At 41.7% G+C, this 17250-nt stretch overlaps 2 protein-coding genes across 2 annotated transcripts; both read right to left on the bottom strand.

Moving 5' to 3' along the window:
• Window positions 1-314: 314 nt before the first annotated feature.
• Window positions 315-10614, bottom strand: LOC117860574 (conserved oligomeric Golgi complex subunit 3). The gene is made up of 25 exons (XM_034743893.2): window positions 10454-10614; window positions 10241-10324; window positions 9737-9838; window positions 9589-9633; window positions 9436-9510; window positions 9237-9332; window positions 8448-8525; window positions 7135-7220; window positions 6978-7044; window positions 6824-6886; window positions 6642-6743; window positions 6425-6529; window positions 6246-6338; window positions 5773-5861; window positions 4745-4964; window positions 3963-4046; window positions 3509-3625; window positions 3370-3402; window positions 3139-3225; window positions 2964-3026; window positions 2566-2682; window positions 2193-2285; window positions 1715-1840; window positions 1526-1626; window positions 315-736 (listed from the first exon to the last, which is right to left on the bottom strand). The coding sequence occupies exons 1-25, from the start codon at window positions 10538-10540 to the stop codon at window positions 607-609; spliced, it is 2343 nt and encodes a 780-aa protein (XP_034599784.1). The 5' UTR covers window positions 10541-10614; the 3' UTR covers window positions 315-606.
• A 1990-nt stretch (window positions 10615-12604) lies between these two features.
• On the bottom strand, window positions 12605-13527 carry LOC117861890 (transcription factor MYB77). The gene has a single exon (XM_034745412.2). The coding sequence runs from the start codon at window positions 13525-13527 to the stop codon at window positions 12889-12891; it is 639 nt and encodes a 212-aa protein (XP_034601303.1). The 3' UTR covers window positions 12605-12888.
• Window positions 13528-17250: the final 3723 nt, after the last annotated feature.

Genomic DNA, 17250 nt, shown 5'->3' with positions numbered 1-17250 from the left:
GGTCTACGGCATCGGAGGCTGCGAGCCAGTGGTGGCAGTTTCTGATGCCGACCAGTACAACGTCGCCACCCGCCGGGCAGAACACGCTCGGGTCTCGTGTCAGGGAGGGAACCACGAGTCACCAGATGACAGGAATCCGGTACACCGAGTGGTCCGGCACTTTTAACAAATGTTGGCTGAGCCATTCGTATATCTGCCCGGACGTCTGGAAGACTAGAAGGGTAGGAATGTTCCGATGGATTTCACTGAAATGCTGCTTGCACAAAATGCAATAGTTCCTCTGAAATTGATACTTCCAAGAAAAAGAAGGCATGTGCCTCAAACTACTACGAATATGCTTTATATAAGGAAAAAAATTCTAAAATATCGTCAGTTTTAGCAGTCCTAGAATAATTGATGGTACAACCGCCCTTCGTAAAAGCTGTCCACTATGAGCAATATCATGTCTGTTCAGTTCCATTTCCATTTCAACATAAAACAAGGAAAATTTACAACAGCAACCCGGTAGAGGTTCGCAAGTGTGACAACAACTGTTACTCTTGAAAGAACTGCACTGCAATCTCCAAAGGGTCTTGTAGGCAGGCTTAATGAGACTCTGTGTACAGGCTACAAAAGGCTGTCAAGCTGAGACTGCAAATCAGGTATCGGCAAAATGCTGATAGATTGCATTTCCTCAGTCGAGTATTCCGACTTCAGAAGGGATTGCAGCTGTATATGAGCCTCCACTATATTTGTCCTGGGATGAAAGAGAAAGGCATAAGCATAAATACATTGAAAGTTAGAGAGCTTCTCTGGGTATTTTAATACACCACAGCTAAATAATTCAAGAAATAATTACGATTATTTTTCTAGTTGATTAGTTTCATTCGTAGCAAACTAATATTACTGTCAGAAGTGCAGTTTCACCATGTAAAACTTATATATTGCAAGCAACACTGGCATCAGACCGAGTAGCAGTGCATACGCCATAGCAGATAGCACGTTCTAAACTGCAGCAACATGCTGTCTACAGTTCAATACATTCATGAGGAAAGAACCTTGTATACACCAAATTAATCAACAAGGAACTAAGATCAAAAGACTATATGAATGGCATATCAGTACATCGCACAAATAAACAGTGCAGGATTCATAGTTTCAAGGTAGAAAGTACGGCAATTAAATATTTCGAAATGGTGGCTCAGCTACAAGTGTTGCAATTAATTCGTTGTGCTGGTTATGTGTGGGCATGTCTCCTTAGACTGAGTTCATATGCTTCAAAAGATCAGCAATTTGATGTCATAAAGATGATCCAGATTGTAGATACTGCAATTGGTAGACCAAGACTAAGATGTTACAATTTGGTTTTAGTTTTAGGATTTATACAATTCAGACCTTTTTGTGCTGAATTATGAACATAGAGGAAAATACTATGCTGATTTTGGCGAAACACCTAATTCTTGAACTAATCTTGTGAGTACGGATATTCCTTGAAAAATCCAGAAGGCAAAAGGAAGTGTATGGATGTGTGGATGGATATCCTTACTTGATAGGTTTGAATAAGATCATCCTAGTAGATGGATTTTGCAAATACAACCTCATCTTGGTCATTACTTTGGGCAGATCTTCTTGAATAGCGGTGGCAACCTGTTTAGGGGAAAGAAACTTTTCATATAACATTTGGAAAAAAGGAGATATTTTCTTGCATCATATATTGAAGAATTTGAAAATGCACCTTTTGAACTAACTCTGCAACTTTATCAGGAGAAGCAAAAGCTTGAGTCTTCAGGGGTTTTGCTAGAACAGAATCCAACTTCTGACCCTGGCTACCAGAGGACAATGCAACTTTGACGGCAGTTACCTGCCACAGATTTATGTCATAACCACGTTAGAGTATAGCAGACAAAAGATACAAGGGAGTTACACCTTAGTGGCATTACAATTGCTGCCACCATGCTACCTGACTAGGGACTTTCCAGTACTATATGGGATAGTCAAAGACCTAAAAGGGGCTCAGGCAAACTACATTTACCGAAGAACAAAGTGCAAAGCCTCAAAGTTTGCTCTTAGTAGCATACAACTAACAATTTTCAGTGCCGTCATTGGTTGAAGGATAAAAAAAAACATAGCAACAGTTCAAGACGAACTACAGGTGCATTAAAGGATGCCCCCAAATCATGCAGTAAGGTCTGCAGAATGCTAGATATGGCTACCTTAGTAACAAAAGAGAGCATTGGGTCCACTACTAATTTAGTGATGGACATTATAAACTCTTCACAGGTAGCTTTAAGGCTTTTCTCCAACTCCTGAAATAAAACAGCAATAGCAAAATAAGCCAGAATCAAAGGAAACTGAGAAGCAACTAAAGAAACAATAAAGCCTGTCAGGTAAATATTGCCTACTTTATCTGTTTAGCAAATGTCATGACTTAAATCCATTTCAGTAGCATATGCAGAGAACTGCACATGGAATGCATGCACATATCTAGCCTAATATGGAATACTAAATTTCTAGGAGAAGCAAACAAATAGGTATTTTCCAAATTTGAGGCTGAACCACAAAAAGGCATCAGGTAAAGTTAGTTACTTTTCTGGCATCAATTTGATTCTCCAAAACACGAGGAGAAAAGGTCCTAGCTAGTGATGTTGACCTTGACCAATCAAACAATGAGACCTGACCCCTGAGAATCCTTCTTAGGTGATCCTGCAAAAATATTAATTGCTGTAATTAGCAGTCAGAAACTATCTATTCCAAATAAATACAATGACTGTACGGTAAGTACCAATTAAAACTAAAAATGTAAAGAAGAAAGGAGCAGACCTAAGGAATTTACGTCAGAGAAACCAAAATTATGATTTATGAGAATGAACAAGAGTTTCAAAGGTACATATATGTATATCTAGAATGTCAATGTTCCCTCGCAAACCATATGCAAGAGATAAATAATTAATATTTCAAATGGAATGAACAAAGTTCGTAAATACCAACAAATGGGAGAAATCCAGCTCCTTGTGCGTGACAGAGAACTCAATATCAAATGGAGCAATCTGAAAACATGTATGGCACCGTATGAGTTGCAAGATGAATGAACGAATAATAAATTTTTAAAAAAATGAACGAATACGATGAAATTTTCATGAAAGGTAGATAGATGGCCACCTGTTCCCTTAGAATGAGGAGGTGCTTAATCAGAAAAAGCTGGCCATCCATTGGGGTTGCTTTCTTTGAGATGACCTTGCTTGCACTCTGTTCACAACATCAATAAAGTGTTTCTCAGAATAACAAACAGTAACATGATACATCATAGCATAAAAACATGAAATAGTGTGTTTTCTTGATCCCATGGAAAATAATAAGAGGGCAAGTTGGGGTAGAAAATTGTGTACCAACCTGAAGAGATGTTGAGCAAACCTCTACAGCGTCCTAGTGTCAATCAGATTAATCTCTTGTCAAGTTAAATGAAAAGGGACTGACCAGTAAATGAAAGATTTAGTGAGACAAATGGTCTTGACTTTAAGAGGTCCAATACCTGGGCTAATCCAGTGAAGACAGAAGGCTCTAAGCAGCGATATAGCTTTGATAGGCATGAAACTGTTTTCTCCAATGGCCTGTACCATGTCAGGTACACATCTGAGTTGTCACCAACCTGCAGATTGAAACAAATAGAACAAGTACTAAGAACCATGTGTTGTCATAAAAACAAATGTAACGACAACAAACAGCTAAACAAATTTAATTTGGGATAAAGCTAAATGGAATTATCTTTGAGACCAGAGAGGGCTAATTAGAGGGTCAAAGTAGTGTGTTATTCAAAGTGCCCATGTCCAAAATGATACGCTATTTTGTGACTCGAGGGAGCGGCACTATTTACATATATAAGTTACAGAGGAACCATGTCTATTAGCCAAAAAACTGCATGTAGCAACAGATAGAGTAAACTTGGAAAGAATCAGTTGTGACTAGTAAGTGCGAAGCAAACTAACAGTAGCACTTGAAGACGTATCCACAGATCGCTCGAGCTTTCCAGGATAATCCAGATCTTCATCAGTAGGGCGGAAATTTGCAATCTGATAAAAAGGGAGATAATAAAGGTTAAACAGAAGTATTAATTAAGAACTCTTGATGCTCAAAGCCCTAAAGTATAAAGATAAATTATTTGAGAAATAATGAAAATGAAAGAGCTATCTTATAAGGTCAGGTCCAACAATCCAATCAATTCTTGGAAGGTCGCCACCTTTCAGGCAGACTTCAGGGTCTTGTTTGAAGGGGCTCGTGCTTACTCTACATGTCATGAAAGCATGTATGCCGGAGGGTATCTTAACGGTGTCATAAAAGATATAGCTTAAGCATGTCAAAAGTTAACTGGAACTCAAGGGAACTCTGCTTATATTATAGTCCAAACAACAGCCTCCAGTGCTAACAAATATGCATGCTCTCCGGTGCATAGATATATGGTCATATGTGGCAACATGTACACTCAACTACCCAAGTTTACACAGACAACTAAATGAGAACCAAGCGATTCAAATGATTATTATGTCACTAGCGCATTTCGATTACCAAGTTTCAGGTTCTCACATCAGAGCATTGAAGATTCAAGTACAAACTTAAAAACAATGGCAGTTTCTGAATACTAAGGAACAATGCCCATACTATATATATATGGTGAAAAATATAATGCAAACATGAGTGTAGCAGCCAAAAAAAGAATGCTGGCAGAAAGGCATAGAGTCATTAGTCAACATATGAACAGGCAGAATGCTACCTCCTCACGGATATGAGTCCGAGCACAAAATGCTAGCCGCTCATGAACATCAGCAAGTATCCTCTGCAATATTGGACGGAGACTGGCTACTGATTCACCACGTCTACTTAGTTGTTCTCCCAGCACTTCAACTTTCAGAATATCAACAAGTTCGCAGAGAGAATCAATATTTCCTTCATATATCAGTCTAGGCCTCAGAGTATCATACAAATATGTGCACCTGAATAAAAGAAATCATTAATCTTCTTAACAATGAGTATTTAGATCAGACAACATCACAAGAGACCCATGAACCTAATTCTAGTCCAACTACATCACTGACCTATACACTACAAATAGATCCGTGATTATATCGTCTACCGCCTACTGGAGGGAGCCTCCTACTTGACTAGCACGCCAAGTTGGATGACTGGTTGACTAGATATAGAGTTAAGCACTCAGCCTGCTAGTCAAGTAGGAGGCTCCCTCAATTATGCTGTACACGGGAGACTGGATACATATAATAGCTGTTTGGTCAATGGCACAATAATAATGTCAATCACATTTATCAAGGGATGTTAACACTGCTAGCTTCCCACAAGATACATCCATACTGACAATGCTAATTTCCAAGCATGAAACGGATGAACATCTTGTCCCACATGATCCAACAGTTCAGACCAACTACTGTGGAGTTCCAGCATAATAGCTGATGTATAGTTATATACCCATTCAAATTGACACCTATAACATCTAAAACTGTATAAAAACTGTACTCTAGGTTTTATGAATTGTTATGTTGATGATCTCTTCAAAGTAACCCCTAGGTTTTAGGATATATTACAGGTTATTGATATGTACAATCCTATGCTTCTCAAATCAAGCTTGGTGAATTTCACAAACTAATCGCCTCAACTAAAAGTAAGTCCGGCGGCATGGCAGCATATACAAATAATGCAACAACAAATCATGACAGAGAACAAATTAACTTACAGCAGCATATACAAATAACACAACAAGAAATCATGGTGAAGAACAAATTAACTTACAGGGGCTCCATTAAAGGAGCCATACTTGAAACATCTGCAGCAGATGATGGGAAGAAGTGAGCAAAAAGCTGATGCTCAAACTGGCATGCCTGACAAGCAACACTAAAACTAGTAAACATGTTTTTCTAGCAATCAAACAGAAGCAACAATTCATTATTATCATTAGAAAAATAAAAAAATACATGTGGATAATGCTCAGCAGCTGACAAAGTATAAGTACAATAGTTACTAAACATGTATAGGGGAGCATTTAATATTAGCCAGTAAATATTAACAAAGCAAAATGAATCAACATCTCTAATTGAGAGTATTACAGTAGAAACTTGCCAGTACAGTTAGTTACGGAATTTCTTCTGCCTTTTCAGTATGCTACGCATGTTTCCTTATACTACCATTATTGCAACTTTCAACTTTCAAAAACAACATTCCAATACAAAGATGAAATATAAACAAGTTAGAAAGTATGCAGTTACCTCCATCAGATAGGCACAACCAGACCTTGTTAAAGATGGTAAGGCCTCTTTTCTTGCAAACTCCGAGATTCGTTGCTGCACCATGCCTCGTACCTAGCAGTCATATCGAACTGTTAAGGCTTAAGAGACAACTGAGTTATGGAGGAACAGAGTGCAAAGGAAATACACTTGTAACTTACCAAGTACAGCCGCTGCTCGCAAAACAAATTGTGACACTCAGAAAGAATCTGCGCGTACTCCTTTCTAGAAGATCTACTTTCAATTTCACCTAATATTGGTTTTAGCTGATTGACAATAATAAAAAAAAGTTGTATCAGAACTGCATTGTCAGATCATATTAGAGACAGCATAATTTGCTATCATCAATGTCAAACATCATATAATGAAAAATTATACCTCACTAGCAGCCGCCTTGAAGCGAACATAGATAAGAGATGCCTCAATACCCTCTGTGACAATGTTTTTGCCAGAATCGCTGCCTCGAATTGCAGCTTGAACCTGCAAGGTTCAACCAAATATCATCTATAGCTGTCTATTTACTCCACTTTTAGTACCAAGGAAACGAAACTGAGAATCACCTGGGATGAAGCACCTTTAAGTATTGATAGCACATGTGAGCGAATCATACCCAATGCACGAGACTGCATAAAAACAACCAAATAATTATCAGGTCCTGTGCTCTAATTCTTTGTGCCTATGAATGTAGCTATTGGATCTGTAGAAGTCATTTACTTGAAGTTGGCGAAACTTGACCAAGTAAACAGCAGATTCAGCATATTGTGGGTTGTTTTCAACATATCTACAATCAGCAACAAGGGAGGTTGCATTAGCTCTGGAAACCTTCGCACTACACTCAAACACAAAGCATTACTATGCAGCTACTACTTACGAGATACAATCATCAAGTCGCTTCAACAGTGGGAGAAACTGTTCATTTCCAATGCTCATATTTTGAGAATAAAAGCTGCTTGAGACCTGTAAACGGAACCATGTGGTTAGCTCACAGTGGTGTGTACATGGCACAGCTAGGTAGTCGTGCCCATTAATGACAAAGCAATTCAACAGGATTCGCATGTCATCAACTGAAGAGTTGTTATGTTGGAAAAGCTCTCCATGACTTCTTTGTCATTATTCTACATGCTGTAAGCCTATCCTGATACTTGGTCATTTGTGTTCTTTTTTTTCACATCTGGGTGATGCTGCCACCCATGATTTATCAGAAACCTTTCTTTTATAGTAATTATTGCACTTACTGGGTCTAGGATTTGATCTCATGACCTTGCTGACCAACTAGGGCTGCTACCACTAGGCTAGTGCTATGGTCTGAGGAAACTTTGACCAGTATATCCTCTAGTCTATAGATATGAACGTGTAAAATAGTCCAATTTTATTAGGAATCCCCAACATGTTTTCATAAAATTTACTGGTCAGATAATGTTAAAATCAAATAACTCAAACAAACTATTTCTTCAATGGAAGAAGTACACAGCACCTGTTGTTGGCAATGAACTATTTAAGTAGCAGAAATGCCAGCACAAACTTTTCATCAATTATGCTACACTAGATTTTTTTTCTCAAACACATGCTATGTTTGAAACTCGACATGCTGCAGTTTTAGGTGCCTGCCTTTCACTGTTTTGCATGTAGCAGCTGTTAGTTCACAATTAGCTACAGTTACTTCACCTTTTTATCAAAAGAAAACAAGGCCAAAAGTGCAGCACCAAAGCTAGCATCACACTTACTTATGGCGATCCAAAGGAACACCATACTAGCAGTTGAAAAGTCTATTCATCAGCTGAACATGTTCTAATCTTGCAGATATAGAGTATTTTTAACAGCATCAAAAGCAAGGCCTAGGGGACACATACACACCAATACATATAACAATACAACATTAATCATATGTTGAAACGTAGGGTGTGAAAGTTAAATAGACATTACTCACAACAACCAGATATCAGTTTTTGTGTTTTGCACGAAACAACCACAGGCTGCAATAATAATACAAGTGTAGAAAGTCTTTTCACAGTTAGGTTCGGTAACTTTCACATAAAGTAGTAAGATAAAAAATTCCATATTTTTTTTACATTGTGTAGCATATTCATCACAGGGGTGTGAGCTCCAGAAGCAACTGAACAAGAATTTTTCATAAGTAGAATAGAAAAATCTTTGTAAGACGCCAATTAGAGACGCAAACCTTACATTTTCCAATTCATCAAAGTAGTTGAGCCTACTTCGAAGTGCCTCTGCAAACTCAATCAGCCTTTGTTTCTCAACCAACTGCATCATTAATAGAAATAATGTTCAGGAGAGGAAGAGCAAAATGTTTTTACCACCAAACGATCAACAAGGAATTAACATAATTGTTTAGTACAAATTAAAATGACACCAGAATCCAGTCATGAAAAGAAGCATTGGGTTTCATTTGTGTTCACCTAAACGCAAAATGCAGAACAGCCTGCCACCCATTGTTTAGCCAATAACCGGGCAAGACGGCCTTATAAATGGGCTAAATGTCCATTTTAACTGTTTAAATGGCCTTTTAAATGAGACATAGCTGACCACCATGTAGCATTTTAATGGGATAAACAGAGTCGTTGATCAGAAGGCACTTGCTATAAACCAAAACAGATGTGAGCTTTTTTCAGTTTGTTTTTAGGTTATTGATGGACCACTATGCCAACCTAATGGAACCTGTCAACAATTACTTGGGTTGATGCCCATGAGGACAAAAATACATGTAGTTTGACTTGTGTACCATAACATGCCTCAACTGAGCTGTGAGACCCATGTATGAAAGTCAGACGCATAGCAATGCTCTATTTTTTTACTCTTCAAGATGTCTTATGTGCACAAGTTATGTAGAATCAACAGTTCTCTCTGTTGGATATTTCTTTTTCCTTTCTGGTCAATATTTCACTATTAAGAATCAAATGGCACTAACACAACTGCAAGAATGATAGTAATATAAGTAGCGCAAAAGGGGCATACCAGTTGGTCACAAGCATCATGCAAAGTTTTTGTCTTCGTGGCAACACTCGAGTGCAAAGACTGCAGTTCTTCAAATAAGTTCAATGTATCATCAACCTGTACAGATGCACTTTAAAAGGTTAGAGCTAAAAGGGCCAAGCTGTATACGTCTGTTACATCTCTTTTCAACATAAACCAACAAAAAGTTTTGCAGGCTTACTTGCTTAAGGATACCGTCACATGTGTTGACACGCTCCTCTAATGTATTCTCATAGAGACGATACTTTTCCTCTGTCTGTCAATAAACCAGAGTGAGCAAACAATACCCTCACAATCTTACCATCACCAAGCAAAATAGTTACATTAAACAAACCTCAGATTTCATAGCAGACTCCAGTTCTGCAAACCACTTGTAAAACTACAGGAAAGAAAAGTGTAATTTCAGAATTCCATTGTCAATGAAAGTTACAAGTAGTACTACAGCCATTAAGCCTAAAGTCAAGGAACGTAAGAATGAAAACCTGATGTGTATTCACCAAGACCGCATCCATGGCACCAGCCTCTTCTAAAGCAGACTCTTTCTCTGGAACAGCCGCACCTCCATCCTTCCCTGAACTCTTTTCCTGATAAACACCCAGAAAACACATTTAAGGAACTATTTATGAACTATATTAACCCAAGCTAGAAAAAGAAACATTAAAACAGGACAAACATATTGTTCAGTAGAAGCCATTCAATGAAATTACCCTACAGGGCCAAATATGCGCTTAGCAACACATGCAGAAATCATAGTATAGCATGTCCGCTAGTCTAGAATTGATCCCAAGTTCACAACACCACAAAAGTAAATAAGCTAAACCCAGCATTGCCAACTCAAACCTCAATTTCGCGGGGCTCAGTGCAACCAGGCATATAATTTACAGCACGGAATAAGACCTTACAGCTCTACGAGGTCTCAACATTCACCGATTCAAGTAAAGCATGCGTACAAAATATGCAGACAATCCTCAGATGTGGGGCCTCACCAGGTTCGCCGGGAACGGCCGCTCGGCGACGGCGTGGGAGAGCGCGGCGATCGCGGCCTTCTGCTGCTCCGTGAGCGGCGCATTCTGCAAAATACGCGAACGCGGAAAGGAAAAGAAAAGGCTTCAGATCCACGAAACGGCTGACCGCACCTGTGCGAGATCTCGGTCCGGCCACGGCCAGATCTGCCAGAGGCGGAGGGCACGGAAACTAACCTGCTCCCAAGTGGAGGCGAAGTTGTAGCCCTTGGAGACCGCCCCCGACTTGGGCAGCGCGGATGCCGGCGCCGGCGTCGTCGCCATGGGCGGTGTGCTCCCGCGCGGTTCGCGTCAAGCGGAGGGAAGCGGAGCGAGTGAACCACACCTGTGAATACAAAACCTGCCCGTTAAAAAAACTCCCGTCACGGGTTTAATTTTTGCTCAAACCCACACCCATCGGATTAACGGGTACCACGGGTCGCCCGTGGTACTAAGGCAAGCAACCAAAAATAATTATTATATATACATATATATTCACAATTTAATTTATATGCATGCGGAAATATAGAAAGACAGGACATAAAAGTTATCAAACAAAAAACCACATGCTAACAAAGTACTTCAGTTAATAAATTAATAGTATAAATCTTAAACTACCAATAGTATAAATCTTAAACTACCAAGTTCAGTATTTAACAATTCAACTCATGATAAGAATTAAGAAGTACTCCCTCCATCTCAAATTGTAAGTCATTCCAAGAATCTTGGAGAGTTAAAGTATCTCAAGTTTGACCAAATTTATATAATAATATAATATTATTTATGATGTCAACTAAGCATCATTAGATTCTTCATCAATTATATTTTCATAGTATACCTATTTGATGTCATAAATATTTATAATTTTCTCATAATTTTGGTCAAACTTAAGATGCTTTGACTCTCCAAGATTCTTTGAATGACTTATAATTTGGAATGGAGGGAGTAGCAACTATATCTAAGAGTTGGACTATGGCTATCAAAATTAAGGTATCAGCTAAGGATATGAGCTTATTTGGTGGTATATGATCGGATAAAAAAACCTATGGGTTCACAGGTTTGGATTTTATGTTCCCAAACCTATGTCCGCAAGCCTCACTTTTTGCCCATTAGCAAACCCACGGGTATAAAAATTGACCGACGCTCGTACCCTAACGGAGTAAAAAACCCATCAGGTTTCAGGTTTCAAGCACCATTGCCATCCCTAGCACGACGAGCGATCATCGGGCCTGGACCTTGGAGTAGCTGCTGTGTGCGGGCTCACCAGCTAACGGTAAATGGACATGGGCCTGTTGTGTGGTTAGCCGACATGGGCTTGGCTATGACAAATAGATCTGTATTTCGCTGCAGCTGTAAATTTAATGGGCTTGTAAATAGAGGGTTGGGAGCCCACATATGTTCGAAACATGTAGTCCAATAACTTCCCTCGCATCACACAAATCGTATCGGAGGTCTTTTAAGATCGCAATCGCTAAATTTTAAATACAATAGTCTCAACGAAACCTAAATCTTGAATACAAAAGATTATTGAATCAAACATCTTTATTTAGATTGTATAAAGTCCTATGGTAAAATCTAAATTTTGACGTGTAAATTGCAGGCATCTTAGTTGTCTTGGGGAAAAGGCAGGAATGTGTTAATGTGGCGAAACGATGTGACAGCGCTCGACACCGGTCAGAATTTGGGAGTTCTTAGCTTCTATGGGGTGTTTGGGAGCACTCCACTCCACGAAAAATTGCTCCACTCCACCAATTCCGAAAATTTCGCAGCCAAACGCGTCTAGCTCCAGCAACTCCGGCTCTAGAAAAAAGATGGAGCAGGGGGTAGATCCACGTTTTTTGTGGAGTACCTCAAGGGGTGCTCCAAAAACCCCCTTTACAGACCTCCTCGTGGAGTTGGTGGGTATTTACCTACCATTGCCACCCGTTACACACATACCGGTTCGATTCAAGGAAAAGAAAACACCCCGTCGCCGCCCCTACGTCCGCCGCTCGCCGCGCCGCCCCGGCCTGCCGCGCCGCCCGCCCGCCCGCCGCTCGCCGCCCGCCCGCGCGCCGCTCGCCGCCCGCCGCGCGCCGCGCCGCCTGCCGCGCCCCGCGCCCGCCGCCCCGACCTGCCGCCCGCGCCCGCGCCACTCGCCCGCCGCCCCTGCACCTCGGGAGAAGAAAGGAGAAGGAGAAGAAAAGGAGACTGACAAGTGGGACCCATTCACATGGGTATAATAGACCATTCACAACAAGTGCTAATGTTTTTGGAGCTGGAGCACTGCCATTAGCCAAACATGTGCAGCAGCTCCATGTTTTTTTGGAGTTGGTGGAGTGGAGCTAGAAAAGTGTGGAACTGGTGGAGTGGAGCTGGTTTTTCTGGAGTGGAGTGCTTCCAAGCAGGCTCAGTAGTCTGGTTTCACAAGTTTGAGGAGAGCAGCAAAACCAACGATTCAGACTTCAGAAAGCCCAAGGTGAAAGTTGGATTCTCAAAATGGACTTTATTCCTCACAAAAAGCTAGCTAGCCCTAATCTTTCGGTAGAAGAAGAGTAGAAGACCAAAATAGTAGTAGTCAAACTATGCTAGCTAGTCTACAAACTTTTTCATGGCCGGTGCAATCTGTGCAATGGCTACGGAGAGAACGTATATCAGAGAAACAGCCGGAAGGAAGCCGCTTCTCCAACTCCAAGATTCGACGACGGCCGCACGGGTCCCAGGCTCAGTTCCAGCTCTGCGTCGCTGAGCCCCGGCGACCCCAGCGTAAGGCCGATGGACGCCACGTCCTCCTCCACCTCCCCCTGCGCCCGAACGCCCAACCGATCCGCCGCAGTCGCCTCCCTCATCTCCCCAGCCCTCAACGGGAACAGATCGAGGCACGCCGGGGCCGCCGCCTGCTGGTCCTCGGCGGCATCGGCAGCGTCCTCCTGCGCGGCGGCGGCAGGCTGCATCTTGCGGAGGGCGGAGTTCCAGCGGTTCTTGACGGCGTTGTCGGACCGGCCGTGGAGGTAGCGCGCGATGGTGGCCCACTTGTTGCCGTGCACGCGCTGCTGCTCCACGATGCGCGCGTCCTCCTCGGGCGTGAAGGGGCGGCTGTCCAGCTCCGGCGCCAGGTGCTGGCACCACCGCAGCCGGCACGACTTGGCGCCGCGCCCGGCCACCGCGCCCGCGATCGCCGCCCAGTTCTGCCGCCCGTGCTCCCGCACCGCCGCCCGCAGCGCCTCGTCCTCCTCCGCACTCCACGGCGTCTTCTTGCAGTCCGCCTTGCCCTCGCCGCACTCCGCCGCCATGAGCGCGCGCGCGCGTGCGGCGTAGGGCACGATGCCGCTCGGTACGAAGGGAGCGAGCGACCGCGCCGGCACGAGGCTCTGGATTAGGTACCGTCGCGCCGCATCGCCTATATACTCGCCACCATCATCATATACGCATGCGCGTCGCGAAACTGGAACGGAAATTGGGAATTGCCTGGGATATGGAAGGCTCTCGGAGTGGAGGATTTGCCTATTCATGGGAACCGGCCCGTCCGTGGTAAAATTGGGATTTGGAAAGTGGGAACAGCTTGGGATCACCAATCCATTTGTCAACTCATTTACTATCATTAGCAAATGAAATGAATCAAATCAACCACGTTGTAAAAGAATCGACCAAGTAAATCCTCTTCCTCAATCCTCAATTCCTCGTGCCATGCTTCCCGTTCTAACAGCATGCATCTACCTCTCCAACGGTATCCTCACCATTGGATCCGCTCACTGGTCACCATGCTACTGCCCCCGACCCAACTCCGAATTTTTCACATGTGCATGAATTATATGGTTTATCATGGCTATTCATTTTGGATCAATGGTTAGATAAATCATGGATAGGTAGGAGAATCAACAGTTGGATGAAAATCACGTGAGAGAAAATGATGGTGATAGCGCATGCTAACACAAGTGCATGTGGTCTTACAATGCAATCCTCAGAATGGTGAAATTATATCGAAGAAATCCTTGCCGCTCATAACTAATAAACTTATGGATAAAATTGCCATAGACTAAAATGCCTATGTTTTCAAGCTATTGGAGTTCAGATCGATGAATTGCATCTTAAGCTTATCCTTGAAACCAAACAAGTTTGCAAGTTTACTGCATCGTGAAGAATAAAAGCCTTGTTGAACTTCACATCATGAGACAATTCAATCCCAATGGAAACTTCAAACAATTGGGAGTAACAAACTTGAATTTTAATAGACCTATATATTAATTTTTGTCAAGAGAATATATGTTGAATGAACTTCACAAATCACTCTACCTTCACTGTCATGTTCACAAAGCCACACCTAATACCTCTTAAGAATTTATTTGTTGGATGAGCTAAACATTTCATAATTTTTAGGTGCCTTTTGGAGGATACTTTGTTTATTAGGCCTGGGCCTTTTATGTTAGCATAGGAAAAGAGTATAGGTTTAGAAAAAAAGACTTTTTAAATTAAACATAATTTAGGAGATAGTAGATTGTTACCTGGTTTATCAACTGCCTCTGTCCAATTACAGATAAGTTACATTTTGAATTGCAGGCTGTCAAACAGTTCTAAACTTTATTTGGTTCCAATTTTTTTCATTAAGATTGGATATTTGAAACACAATATGTTTGTCTCAAAAGTTACCTTTATAAAGGTATATATTTACTAGTATGTTTTATGAATATATACATTATAATAAACAAAGTATTAATTGAACCTAACATTTTAGAGGCCGTATTGTGTTCAAAACGTCAGTTAATTGTGACCTTGTAACGAGGGAGAAAAACGACATAAGAAAATTTCTATTGTAACGAGCATGGCCTCGTTGAGCCATAGTCTGTGGTTTTTGGTGATTGAGTGACAACATAGTTATTGGGACTAATGCTTTGTCTAGCATGTACCTTGTAGGTTTTTTAATTCCCAAGAATGCAAACCAAATCATGGCAAGGTCCAAATGATGGTATTCTTGACATCCAAATCACGGTATCCGAGTATTCAAGTCATAGTATTCGAGTATCCAAGCTATGGTATTTAAGTGACCAAACTATGATATCTAGGGTTATTTTATGGTATTGAAGCATCCAAATGATAGAGAAAATTCTAGACCATCCAAGTGATGATATCTTCGGTGTGAAAGTCCCGGTATTCAACACAGAAAAATCATTACCATCAAATGTTCCGATGGCCCCCATAGAAGGCGTCAAAGCAAGCGTCATAGTAAATTAATGGTACACTGCGAAGAAGTTCACGCAAAGTCAACCATCGGATATTCTGATGGTCACATTTCTAGTAGCATCGGATGAATTCTGAGGGGCAGGCTTGAAAGGCGAAGAAATCCCAATAGCACCGGATGATCCGATGATAGGCCAAGAGGAGAGTCGGACAAAGCATTTTTCTTTATTTCCTGATAGAAGATTTTGATCAAAAGAATCTTCAGCACCGGATGTTCCGACGGTACCATCGGAGCAAGTGTCGGAGCAATGACATCAGGGGATTCAACGGCTATGTGACATGGCCAGTGGCACCAGATGATCTGATGGGGGCATCGGATAAAGCGTCGGACGAATTTCTGGAGAATTTGGACGCGGGGAGTCCAACAGCTAGTTGCACTAGATGTTTCAATGCAGGCCAAAAATAGACCATCGGAACATTCGATGGTATACTTTTTCACTAGCCGTTGGAGCAACGGATCTTTGAGCCCTTGTGGCTATTTATACCCACACCACTTGCCCATTTGAAGTTGCTGGAGTGTCCAGAGATGCATTGAAGATCAAAACTCATCAAGAACACATCCATGCCACCAAAAGTATTTAAGTGATCCATCAAAGCCTTAGCACAAGCTTAGGAGAGTGATTAGTGCTAGGATAGGCCTAGAGAGAAGTGAGTGCAAGGTGTGCCTACCTTGTGATTAGGTTTTAGAGTGAACCACAGCTGTACAAGAGGTGTACCGGCACCTTGGAGCCTTGGTGGCTCACCGGCAAGTCTTCGACCCTCCAGCTTGGTGTGGAGCGGCATCGACGACTTTGTGTGTGATGTGGAGACACCTTTCCTTCGTGGAGAAGCTCCTTAGTGAAGACGGCATCAAGGTGACCGAGAGACTTGGCATGAGCCTTTGTGGTCAAGCCTTTGTGGGAGAGACTTGGTGACCGGGAAGCAATAATCTTATGTGAGTGCTTCAATAACGTGGACTAGTGGTGGCTTAGTGCTTACCGATACCACGGGATAAATCCTTGTGTCAAGAGTTTGCTTCCCCTCATCTCTTCTTTATGTTTTCACATTTCATACTTACAACTTGTGTGCCTTTACTTTCCTAGAGTAGATCTTGATAGGATTGGCTATAGGTTGCAAAACTTGTTTTGGGATGAGGGTTTCACACTAGATCAACTATAGATTGCACATCTAGATAGCATGATCTAGTTTATATTTTGATGAAACTAGTAAAAGCCATAAGCTAAGGATTTTAAGTTACCTAATTGTGGCGGAACCGTCCAACTTAAACTGGTTTAAATGTGCTTAATTGCTGCCGACGCAGCAATTATCCGAAACGCACTTAAAATAGTATAAGTCCGGTCGTCCGTCGAGTGTCCCTAGGACTCCTCGAAAGATCCACGTCGTGTCTCATAGCCATACATCAGGATTGTATCCGCGATGGGATAGCATCAACAAATATTACATTTTTACATACATACAAGAGGTACGAGTTAATACAAGACATAGTTTGAAGCAAACTTAATAGTGCAGTGTTAGACAGAGTTCTAGGGCTTAAAACATAAACGGTTTGGGTGGAGATGAGCATTACAAAACTTCTTCTAAGGGTATTGTGAGACTCATAACAATACCCTAGGGTTTCGGGGCTTCCTCCTCGGTGGACTCCGGCGGTGCTTCTGAAAAGATAGCCACAAGGGATAACCCTGAGTACGGGGTACTCAGCAAGTCTTACCCGACTAACCAATATAATAGTTTTTCTTGGAAGTACATGATAGCCTTTTGTTGTACTTGGCTGATACATTTTT

This window comes from Setaria viridis, chromosome 6 (assembly GCF_005286985.2).
Source record: "Setaria viridis chromosome 6, Setaria_viridis_v4.0, whole genome shotgun sequence".
NCBI lineage: Eukaryota > Viridiplantae > Streptophyta > Magnoliopsida > Poales > Poaceae > Setaria > Setaria viridis.
The sequence above is the reverse complement of the archived record's forward strand: the minus strand, read 5'-3'. Positions and strand labels throughout refer to the sequence as shown.

Excerpts from the sequence above, each read along its gene's own strand:
- LOC117861890 (XM_034745412.2), bottom strand. The coding sequence starts at position 13,527 with ATGGCGGCGGAGTGCGGCGAGGGCAAGGCGGACTGCAAGAAGACGCCG.
- LOC117860574 (XM_034743893.2), bottom strand. The coding sequence starts at position 10,540 with ATGGCGACGACGCCGGCGCCGGCATCCGCGCTGCCCAAGTCGGGGGCG. Across the intron at positions 9,333-9,435 it reads GTGACGGTATCCTTAAGCAA|GTTGATGATACATTGAACTT; the intron begins GTAAGCCTGCAA and ends GCATCTGTACAG. Across the intron at positions 6,530-6,641 it reads TCAAGGCGGCTGCTAGTGAG|CTAAAACCAATATTAGGTGA; the intron begins GTATAATTTTTC and ends ATTGTCAATCAG.